This window comes from Brassica napus, chromosome A7, assembly GCF_020379485.1.
Source record: "Brassica napus cultivar Da-Ae chromosome A7, Da-Ae, whole genome shotgun sequence".
NCBI classification, from domain to species: Eukaryota; Viridiplantae; Streptophyta; class Magnoliopsida; order Brassicales; family Brassicaceae; genus Brassica; species Brassica napus.
Window position 1 is genome coordinate 12,574,289 of NC_063440.1, and position 12,226 is coordinate 12,586,514.

A 12,226-nucleotide genomic window follows, 5' to 3' on the forward strand; every position below is an offset into this window, starting at 1 on the left:
TTCTTAGCATAATATATGAACCTGTCTCTAAACTTTTAACTAAAAAAAGTTAAGAACCGATTCTTAAATAAGTTTTTAAAATATTTTTTTACAAATACAATATATCGTCTTCATTAAATACATAAGTATATAACTGTAAAAGGATAGGTTTATTACGTAAATTTGCTATAATTATATTATATAGGAAAAAAATCTGATTTCAGAATGTGAATTAGTCGAATTCTGGTGAAAAAGATTGTTACAAAAATTTATAAACCACTAAACTACAAATTACTTTAAATTTTGGGACTCCAAATAAAATTATATTAATTAGGGACTTAAAGAAAATGCATTTTTCAATACACTGTAGACACGGCTCCGCAAACACCATTTATTCCAATGAAGAATACCTCTAACATATCTACGTTAAAGAAGATCAAAGTATTTCAGATGCAACGGGAAACTATCAACAAAACATCTTCACCTCTAGAATTTCTTGTTTAGTCATATTTTTATAAGTGCAATTCTGTTTGTTTATTTGGTAGTCACTGGCGACTGCAATTAGTGTTTGGTTGTTGGTCGCATGCAGCAATTAACAAGTGCTTATTCATTGCTGCACAAAAAGTCGAAGTTTGCATTTGATAGAGGATAGGGTAGTGTAGGATAGATCGTTTGGGATCGGAACCAGCCCCATATGTTAGGTGAAGCCCATCTTCTCTTAAAAATTTTGGCTCAAAATGACAAAAGTTTTTAGACTACCTTTCTAAGAGTACTTTGATCATCATATTCATAACCATGGTTGAAGGAAAATTTAAATAGCCAATAAAAACAGGTAAACTAGTATTTATTTCGTTTTAGGTTATTAACAAAATACTAAGTTATAAATCGTGATTATACATGTGTATATATAAAGTACTGGGATCCGATTGGTTTATAGATTCTTGCCTTTTTGATAAAATAAATTGCTATTAGTATGATCAAAATTATATTAAAACTCTATTATTAGCTTTTATCAATCTTATTAATAAAAATTTTATTAAAAAATTGTTTGGGAATTTTTTTTTATTTGTATCTATAATTTAACATGAATTTTCATAAGGTTTTTAAATTGATATAACTTATTTTTGATAAAAGAAAAGGGCAATTTGTATCATTTATATTCAATATTTTCATTTAGTGATGTAAATAAATTTATATCACTTGAAAATTTTATACTATCAAAATAAAACACTATTTCAGCAGCACAGACATTGAGTTTACGTGAAATATTACGAGAAATGCCATTGCATTTTTGTAGCTTGTTAATCAGTTCATTAAAGATATTTTTGAAATATAAATTACACATATTAAAATGACACGTAACAGATACTCAAAATTATTATTAATTTAATTTTTTCTTGATTCCATTCCTAATAATATGCTTCTCTTTGACTTTAATATGTGCTTTTTATTTTTATTAATTTAATTCTAACTAAAATACATATGTTCAAAAGCACTATGATACATATTTACTCATCTAGAACTTTAGATCATATGATACAACAAAATATAAGAACATTATAAATTTAGATTAAATAAGTGGCAAATATGCAGTGACATATACATTTAAATATTTTATGTTACTCTTATACTTTGTTGTATGTATATAATGCTTTTATATATTGACCCTATACATTTAATCATATTTTATGCTCTAGTTCTTATACTTGGTTGATGAATTTAATTGGCAAATATACAGTAACATATACATTCAAATAGTTCATGCTACCTTTATACTCTGTAAATTAATATACCAATATTTTTATGAAATTAATATACCGGTTATTTCATAAATTAAAATTAAGTAATTATAACATTAATATAAATAAATTCAAATTTTTTATAATGTACTTCAAATTCTTAAAAAGTGTTTAAAGAATATAGTTATACTAATACTAATGAACTTACATTTATAAAATATTAAAACTAATATTTATATTATCTGGTTATATAATGAATCATGTTATAGTTGATATTTTACAAACTGCAAAATATTTATCAAATGCGATACGAGTTGAATGAACATATTAGTTTGTTTGTATTATAAAACAGTAAATTAAATTTTAACCAATATGACACAAGTTAAAAATAAAACTATCCAATTTTAAAGACGGTTTAAAACTATGTACATAAATTATATAAAAATTGAATATATAAAAATTATGTATTGTATTATAATTATTTAGTAAATGGTACTTTTGTCAATAAAACTTAATTTTGCGTTTTAAGAACACGGATAGTAATTCAGAAAATGACAACATAAGTATTACATCAGTTTAAACAATCAATTGTTTGCACATTCAAACATCAGTTCAGCATTTTTTACCGCAATTATAATGGGGGGGACATTGCAGGTGGGTGAAAACATAAGTTGAAAAAACAAAATAAACTAATAAAACGTCACTTGCCTAAAAGACTTTCTCAATTTTTTTTTTAACATAAATCAGTTACACATATATAGTCTAATTAAATGATAGTCAAGTACAAGGAAGATTTCAAAAAGTCAATTTATTCTAAAATCATTGAAAGATTATCAAAGTCGACTTGTAATAGTTATTCCGTTAGAAAGAAGAACAAAAAAATTACGAGATAGAGCCATCTTTATTTTGACAGTCATGGTAAGTCATACATGGATTTGGCTGAGAAAATAAACGAATCAGCTTTTTTCTCTTTGTTGGATGAAGAGAAAGAGAGCGTAAAAATGTCAAAAGATTGTACAAGTTTTGGAGACGCAGTTGATCAAGAAGATGATGTATACTCTCTGTTGTCCGTTGTTGTACTTTCAGGTGCATCCGTTACATCGATTTCTCCTCCTCCAGAGACTTGATGTGGTGCTTGTGATTCTGATGAAAACAAAAAACCACAGTTTTGGACCAATTTTTAAATAAATAATCAATCTGCAATTCCTCATATAGAATTGATTTTTTTGGTCGACCCTCTGCAAAAGAAGTTTGGATAATTGCTTAAATATAGAGTGGACCACCCTTCTCCCTTGTGAGTTGTGACTAGATCTTGAGAATCAATGAAATAAAAAGAGTGGCAGAAATTCACATGCAAGACTATTGGTTTATGCATATTGCATGCACATACTCGTGTATATATAAACATGTATGACCCATGATGGACGGTAGACAGATGTGAGGGAAAAAAAAATAGACAGCACAGTTCACATGGACATGACGCAATTGCATATATCCCATGTGCCCAATCATTCACTCTCTTTTTATAACATTCCATTTAATCTTCCGTACTCTTATATATGCATGATCTCACTAGCAATTTCGTTTTATTGTTTCTACAATACGATGTAGTACTTAGGGGACTTGGATCATGGTTCGATGATGAATGCATTTTCACATTGGACATGCATGGTGATAAACAATGTCGTTTGAGCAAACAGAACACTGAACTACTTAATGACGTACCGGTTGAAGAAGATATTGGCTCTTGGGAAGAAGGGGCATTAGAGAAAGTAGTAGGAACCCCGAAATTGGATGGGTGGATTAGGTAAGAAGAAGCAGAAGTTAAGCGTTGTTGCTGTTGCTGCTGATGGTTAATATGATGAGCATAATGCTGATGAGAATATGGTCTAGGGCTTGGAGCTTGGAGGTAATAGTAAGGAGAAGGCATGATGTTGGAAGATGATGGTGATGTTGCTCCTCCGCCGTACATTTGCTGTTGGTAGTATTGTGCTTGTGCTTGTTGGAGTTGTGTGTTGTATAATGCCTGCATGTAATAATCCAGTCCCAAAATTATTATTTGCTAATATAAACAACACTCACATTCCAGATTTTATGATTTACTCTACACTCACATTCTTATCTTGTTACCGTTGAGCTTAGCTCCGGATGTAATGGTTTATCAAACTCTTTTAGATTTAATATAATCGTATGTGTTACAAAAAAAAAGATTTACTCTACACTTCTATAAATGTCATTAATGTACATATTTCCCTACACAACTATAACAAGTTTTTAATTTAGTTTCTAGATACCTAGTTCAGGGGGATGAAGGCTAAACTTATTTATACAATAACAGATGGAAACAATATATAAGATGTATTTTATCATTGCATGTTTATTATTGTACATATATATATATGTGTGTGTCATATGGAGAGATAAAGATAGAGAGAGACTGACTTGGTGGTACCCATATTCAGAATTGTAGGTGTACCTGAAAACAAAAATTTAATGACGCTAAACCAATTGGTATAAAGCACCAAAAGACCCCAACGATAAACAAAATTGAACTATTTCACCTTAACAAATTTAGTGCACGCAAGACTTGCATATACTTTACATACACATGACATATTTCACTATTATTGTTCTGTTGCGATGTTGGTCTGGCTAATCTACAATATAGTATGCTTTTTATTAGACAACTAGGTACTCTGCTATCAGCATTTATATTATGAATATGATATTTACAGGCTGACTCCAACTTTGTCCAAATTGAAGCATTAAAATCATCTTCTGTCGTTTACCATTTCTATAGCATTGGACCATTTCATTGTCTACGCAAAATTTATAAACTTCTTTACACCCTTTTGGGTTTAAATAAATAAAATAAATCTAACAATTCTTATTTTTTCACATCATAAAAAAATCACGTACCCGTACGACGGATACATGAGCTGGGCAGTCGCAGCTTGCTGCAGTGAACCAGGCATTCCGGAATAGCCTGATTGTCCTCTGCCTTGATACTGACTAGGGCTTCCTCCTTGTCCTCTCCCTGTGCCATCAAAGAGTAATCATAATTATTTTACATTATTGAAAATGTAGCATTTTTCCCTTGTGAGCATCATAGAAATTTCGATTACAAAAATATGAAAATCTTATAAACTGTTTAGTATCATCATCAACCATTATTAATTATCATTTTAGCCAGAAATTATGAAATTACATCCTGAAAACATTATAGTATTATATTATTGACAATGAATATTTGTTAATTTTCGAAAACTTAATCCAGCCAAAATGGATTAAAAAAATAGACCGATGAGATAACGATTGACACATTCAACATATAACATGAGTACACGAACCTCGAGGCGTCGATGGTCGGGGCTGTCCAAAAGACGCAATATTACAATTTGCCTTTCTTCCATCGATCACAGGATTTGGATCGGCTACTGCCTTTGTCGCTGACTCTGGCTCTCGAAACGTGACCTAGACCACCAAGATGATGACGTCGCATGCTTTGAGAAACAATTATAATGGTTGAGATATAAAGAAACAAAAAAAAAGGATGAACTTACGAAACCATAGCCTTTAGATTTGCCGGTGATCTTATCGGTGATGATGACTGCTTCGAGAATCTCACCGAACTGCTCGAAGTAACGACGCATTTCCTCGGTCGGAGTCTCCCATGCTAAGCCTCCGACGAACACTTTTGTGAAGGTCGTGTCTCCGAACGGCGATCGGTAGTAGCTCGTATTAGAAGACATCTATTATACTATATGATATATAACTAACCGTTTTGATTGTTGATGATGGTTTGTGATGATATATACCAATAACAAAAAAAATGAATAAATAAAGTTTAATGAATGAATATATGAAAATGGGGTCTGTCTAATAAAAACATCAGCCAAGAAATGAAAAGAAGAAAAGATTGTATATGAGGAAAGTTAGCTTCTTTATTCAAATGCCAATGACTTTTACATTTTCTCTCTTTATTTTTTACAACTCTTTGAACGGTGCCGTATCGAGTCTCTGACCCTACACTTGCAAGGAGAAAGATATAGAAGGGTTTGGGCATTTCTAACCCTACTTTATTTTTTACGCTAAAATTATGTATTTTTCTGCACCATGTGCAGTGCAGCAATAAAATTTTAAATTTAAATTATACTTAAAAATAAAAATTTGTTAATGTTTTAGATTCTATTATTTTAAACCAATATTTTAATATAAATACTAATTTAGTTAAACATAAAATTAATATACAATAAATAATTTAATTTAATTAAAATTATATTTAAGTTATATTTAAAATCATAAGTTAGATAGATTTTCATTTATTATCGGTTAAGATATATTAAATTAACTTGTATAAAATAAAATAAAATTTATATAATTTTTTTATAATTATCAAAATATAAAACTAAATAAAATTTCTAAAATTTGTAGATATCAAAAAGAAATAAATGATATTATGATTAAAATTTTACTTTAAAAAAATATTGTATAACATTTCGAAATCTTTTAAATAATAAAAATTGTATGATTATAAAAAAAATACTTAAATAATATTTCAAAAAATTTAAAATATTTCATATTTCTATTATTATTTATATTATTTAATGACATATTTGAATATATTTATTTTAATGAAGATTTATGAGTTATTACCATATTATCAAAAGTTACCAAAAATTGAAATTAACATTAAACGTAGTATGTCATGTCACATTTAACCATAAGCTATGTATAAATTCTAGTATGCCAAGTTACATTCTTTGGTGAAAATAATTGTGGAAATGACATGTGTGAAATTACTTCATACATAATGTCTAGGGGATAGAGTTTAGAGTAAAATTATTTTAATTGTACTATATTTTTCACTTTGTAATAGAGAAAAAAATAGGTTTACTCTATGTATAAAATAATTTTTTTTCTTTGTTCATCACTCTATTTTTCATTCTAAAATAAAATATCATTGAAAAAACATCTTAACTCTATTATAAAATTATTTTATTTTAGACAAAAGAATAGAATAAATCATCGAAGATGTTTTTAGTTTTTGATTTTTTTTTTCTTTGGGGTTCTGTAACAAGAGTGACAAGACAAGCACTGAGTATGTCTTCGCTGTCTATAATTTTTAGCCAGGTTTTAACATTATACCTTTTCCACAACTTTTGTTTCCTCATCCATTAAAATATCTTCTATGATGTCTTTTTAATTAATTAGATAATGGTTCCGGTAGATAATACGTAATTTAGTTACTTGAGAGATGATACAGAGTTTTACCAATCAAAAGCTACAGAAATTTACGTCGAATGTAAAAGTCAACAACAAATATTACATTAAACTATTTTGCAGTTTTTAAAATTATATACATTTGAATGATTCCGCCTCATTATTTGGAATATTCTTTTGCGAAATTACCATATAGTTTTTTTTACAACGAAAATCTATTCTTTTACTCAAATCTAAAATTACCATATAGTGTTGGAATACATGTTTAAGTCAAAATCCATATAATATACATTTAGATTATCTATCTAATATACTGAAAAAATCTATCTACTGATATTACTAAAAGTCTACAATACTATTTTTAAATGGATTAACCGTTATAATACAATATCATCGTTCGTAACCATGTTCTATGTTGGGTTGGTTGATCCCTTGTGTTGGGATCTGTATAACTCTATTCTCTTCCTTGGATTGGTTCATTAATCCAATTTATTCATTTTTCGTGTGTGATCAATCTAAAATTCTAATTGTTTTAGAGCATCTTTAACTTCATTCCATATTTTATTCTAAAATAAAGTAATAAAAAAAATTATTCTTTAAATAAAATAATATTTTATTATTTATTTATTATTTCAATTTTCATTCTATTTTGAAATAAAATATGAAATAAAGTTAGAGATGATCTTACACCTCGTTTGTCAAAAAATAAAAACTCATATTCCTTATTAGATCCTTGTTAAGGACAACTCAAGCTTAGGGTTAAAAACAATTTGGAGAATTTCATAACCATATACCCCGAGATTAAAACAAGTACTGTGAGTATCAAATTTTAGATAAGTACTCATGATGATTATGCCGATCGGATTAGTTATAACATTTCATGATTAGTGGAAGTCTATTGCTATATCCACAAAACCCATAAGAACAGCTCCAACAAGAGTTTTTTTCTGTTAAGTTTTTAAAACTAATATATATTAAAATAATGGAACAAGAGAAAAGAAGATGAGATAAAGCTCTAAAAAAGAACCTGCAAGAAACTTTGTAAAAACTTAACTGGCATATGTCACATTTTCACTAGTTTACATGTCTAAAGGAGAAAGAAAAATGCAAATTATATAATAGAATTACTATTTTTAAGATGAGAAACTGATTTTTAAATGTCAGCCGTTAAGATTGTTTAAGGGGTAAGGGGAGGAAGTTAAACTGATGCAGATACTTCTCTTTCTCTCGTTTTCAATATTTGCTAAATAACTTTAAATATATATATACTAGGGTCGGCCCGCCCTACGGGCGGGATATTTTTTGATATTCACTAAATGCTCGAGTTGAAATTTGTTTTAAGATTCAAGAATTTGGTTATCTGTTATGTCTTACTTATTAGTATGCGGTGGTATAGTTGTTTTTCGATTATTCTTGCTTGCTTTGGTATTGTATCAAATTAACTAATTGTCCAACTCATAATTATAGATGTACAAATGTGGATTTGTGATAAAGTTTGATGACAATACTGTTTTTTTTAATTCTTATTCATAGTGGAGTGTGCATGTGTCAGAAAGAGGCCTATAACAACTTTTATATTTTTGTGTATGGATTTTAAATAAATATTATTTTTTATAATGCATACTTGCTCTACAACATTTGCTTGTAGACTAAAAAAATTGTTTTCTATATTTTTAAAAGAGAAAATATTTAGTCTACAATATAACATGGACATATATATTGACTATATATAGAAGTTGGGTGTTATTTTAAAATGACAAATGTATAGAGATTTTTCAACCATTACTTCACTGGCACAAAACATTTATAACTGTAAATACATTCTTTTAAAAGCAAAACTAATAAAAGCGTGTATAACAAATGTATTTTGATATATATTATATGCATCAAGTTATAAAGGTTGGAAACATTGCAAAACTGTTTGGAGCAAAGTTTTTAACTTCACGATCTTCATCTTGACGTCAGTTCAGTGTCGGCCCTGGCCACAAGCAGAAGAAGCATGGGCTTCCAGCTGACACGATAATAAGTATTTTCGCGGCCACATATTTATAAAAAGTGACTTTAGCCTAGTGGTTCTAAGAGAAATTACCAGTGCTAGAGGTGCTGGATTCAATTACCCTTAACTGCATTCATTTATTTTGGCCCTAAATATAAAATGGGACACGTGTCACTCTCAGAACGCACGAATTGATGACGTAGCTTCACGGGAGAGAGGCGAACATTTCTTTATATATATAGATATAGATTTTCAACATGGTGCAAGTAAATTCGATCAGACGTGATCTTCGTATGACAGTTAGGGGTAAATGCTTATAAGACAGGTAGTATTGTCATTTATCAGGTAATATTTTTCATAATTGTAATATCATAATAAATCAGCTTTAAAAATATATATATATACACTGCAAAAATCCTATAAATATATAGATATAGACACTATTAAAAATCTTAGAAATCCATAACCAGTCTCTTTTTTTTATTAGTGCCAGGCGTAGAATTAAATCTAGAGTTTGATACGAATTAACTAGGTATAGTTTTACTCGTCATGATAACTATTTAATTATGGCGGATTTGAATTCTGATATACGTAAACTGAGAGTATCATTAGTGATAGGTTCTTTAAAATTAAATCTGTTAAAACTTGTTATCAAGATACCGAAAGATAGTTTTTTCCCACTAAAGCAAGGGAATATAGTTTTTTTTCCCACACAATCGATTTTCTACTTTTTTACTGTTTCTTTTTTACTTTTGATTTTTATATTAGTATTTACCTTGAGAAATTTTGATAGAACTGAACCGATGCGCCTGCTCTAGCAATCTACGTTTTATTGACACATGTATAAAAAGGGAAAATAAGGGGGGGGGGGGGGGGGGGGGGGGGGGGGGCGGCATATATTGAAGAATATTTTTGCGTTGGTACGGTGCTTATACACGTACATGAAACTTTGGTGTAAACAATAGAAACGTTTTATTTTGGGGACTCTCTGAGATAGACATACTCTGTTGTTGTTAACAAAAAAAAAGATATACTCTCTTGTTTACGAAAAAGGTAAACATAAAGAATTATATTAACAAGGTTACATAAATGTAAATGTAGTTGTAGATGGCCTATATATGAGAAAGTGAAGAGCAAAATAATTGAGAAAGATCACATGAAATGAGCAGAGAAACAGCTTTTACATAGTCCCCCGCACGCATGCACGCACCCAATAACGACCATCCCTCTTTTTAACCCCTTTTGGCTTTTGCTCTTCTTTTCTTTATATGCAAACTATTATTAAACCCCACTATCTTTAATCTATATCACATATGGATTTTAAAATTATTACTTATATTGAGAAGTACCACATTTTATAAATAAACTAACGTTTTCATTGGTCTAAGATGGTTTTAATCCAAGGCACAGTAAACTACTACTTTGCCAAATGTGACAGAAGAATTCATTGTATTTTGTATGCAAATATATTATTTATCAACATATGCACGAAGAAAGCCTAAAAATTACGCCCCAGTTAATCGATAATTAATCTCCAAGTTTTTGTTAAGTCGCTAGGTCTGGGTCGACCGTCTGACTCAGGCCTGTTTCGAACATGAATTTTAATAATCAAATTAATTAGTTATACAGGAAAGGCCGATAAATGAGATAAATTTACATGTAAATGTTGGTTGATGACAACATTTGGTTGGTCAGCCAATAGATATATTTTAAAAAAAGTGGGGCCATTTTGCCAGCATGGTAAAGAGGAGATAGCTGGGAGTGGAGTTAAAGAAAAAACAGAAGAGAATCCGTGAACTGGCAGATCCATCCACGTTGATCGATCCTCCTGTCATTCTTCTCTCTCCATTATCTAGCTGTCTCTCTCTCTCTAACACAACATAAGAGAAAAGAATACGAAAATATACCCGCAACGCAGAGTAGTTTATGTTAGATTAATGTGTTGATACATATTGATATTGGTGTAATTATTATTTTTTGGTGTAATGTAGCTATTGATAGAAAAATAATGCGAACGCGTTTCCTTTTTTGGTTGATGGTAAAACAGTCACTCTTTTATGTTATATGACTAGGTTATAATCCGTGCTTTACGCAGAACGAACATTGTATATAAAAATTATATTTATGTACTACTATTTATTTTACGTTTTTACATATTATAAAACTAACAAAATAATAAATATATATTAAATAATTGAAAGTAATTAACCATGTATTTAAAACAATCATCACTTTATCAAAACTTATAATTATTTCATGGTTAATAAATCTAACAAAAAATTTATATATTTTGTATGGATATAAATAAATTTAAATGATATTTACACAGCTAATAATGTATTTTAATATATGATTTAATGATTATATGTATCATTGTAAAGTCATGATAACAAAATTTTTAATGTGAAATGTTTAATAGTTTTAATTTTTAGCCGTTTTCGAATACTCACTTAAAATTTTGAAATTAAAAATTTTAAGTTCTCAAGAATTGTTGAATGAAAGTTTCGAACAAAGTTTATATGGTATATTATTTTTTATATATATATATATATATATATATATATTATTTAGAATATCTATTAAATGAGAATTTTTACATATGGTTTTACAGTCATTTATATTTTTTATAATAAAAATTTTGAACCCTTGATCACAAGTTTTTTAATGTTGGATTTTTAATAGTTTTAATAATTTACAGTCATTTCAAAGAATTCAAATTATAACATATACAAAAAATTTAAATTTTATTATATGGTTAATATGATTATTTATTTTATGTTAATAATATAATTTTAAACATAAACGATGGAGGATGCACAAATTATTATTAAATATTTATTATTAAAATCATTAATTATCATATATATACTATAATCATATTAGGTAATTATGTATCTTTTATTTAAGGAAAGAAAAAAAATATTGATTATATATTATTGATTAATTTTATGATTATTTTAATGAAAATTATAATATATATTTAATGGACCAACATTTAAAATGTTGTAATGTTTCTCTTTTAATATATAAGAGATATTTATAATAAGCGGCTATAAACCCTACAAAACATACTCCAAGCAATCAGATTTCTTCAGTCCCGTGGTCTACATAGTTTAACACTTACAGTTCATCGTAATATATAAAACTTCGATGTTTGAACAATTTATTAACAAAAAGAAAAATATAAAGAGGTTCAACATAAAAGTGTCTCTTGGAGAAACATAATGCATCAAACACCTACAGATGCAAATGAATGGAGAAGAGAGAGTACAGCGAAACATCATATGGT

General features: G+C 28.4%; 1 protein-coding gene across 2 annotated transcripts; it reads right to left on the reverse strand.

Moving 5' to 3' along the window:
• Positions 1–2,600: 2,600 nt before the first annotated feature.
• On the reverse strand, positions 2,601–5,706 carry LOC106356391 (probable RNA-binding protein ARP1). Of its 2 annotated transcripts, XM_048736764.1 has the most exons (6): positions 5,282–5,706; positions 5,069–5,192; positions 4,638–4,755; positions 4,161–4,194; positions 3,444–3,744; positions 2,601–2,861 (listed from the first exon to the last, which is right to left on the reverse strand). In XM_048736764.1, exons 1-6 carry the CDS (start codon positions 5,468–5,470, stop codon positions 2,758–2,760), a joined length of 870 nt encoding a protein of 289 aa, XP_048592721.1. In that variant the 5' UTR covers positions 5,471–5,706; the 3' UTR covers positions 2,601–2,757. The 2 variants fall into 2 exon arrangements, with proteins under 2 accessions (XP_048592721.1, XP_048592720.1); XM_048736763.1 differs by having other exon boundaries at positions 2,803–3,744.
• Between the last annotated feature and the right edge of the window lie 6,520 nt (positions 5,707–12,226).

Excerpts from the sequence above, each read along its gene's own strand:
- LOC106356391 (XM_048736763.1), bottom strand. The coding sequence starts at position 5,470 with ATGTCTTCTAATACGAGCTACTACCGATCGCCGTTCGGAGACACGACC. Across the intron at positions 5,193-5,281 it reads AATCTAAAGGCTATGGTTTC|GTCACGTTTCGAGAGCCAGA; the intron begins GTAAGTTCATCC and ends TTGGTGGTCTAG. Across the intron at positions 4,756-5,068 it reads CCGACCATCGACGCCTCGAG|GGAGAGGACAAGGAGGAAGC; the intron begins GTTCGTGTACTC and ends TTGATGGCACAG.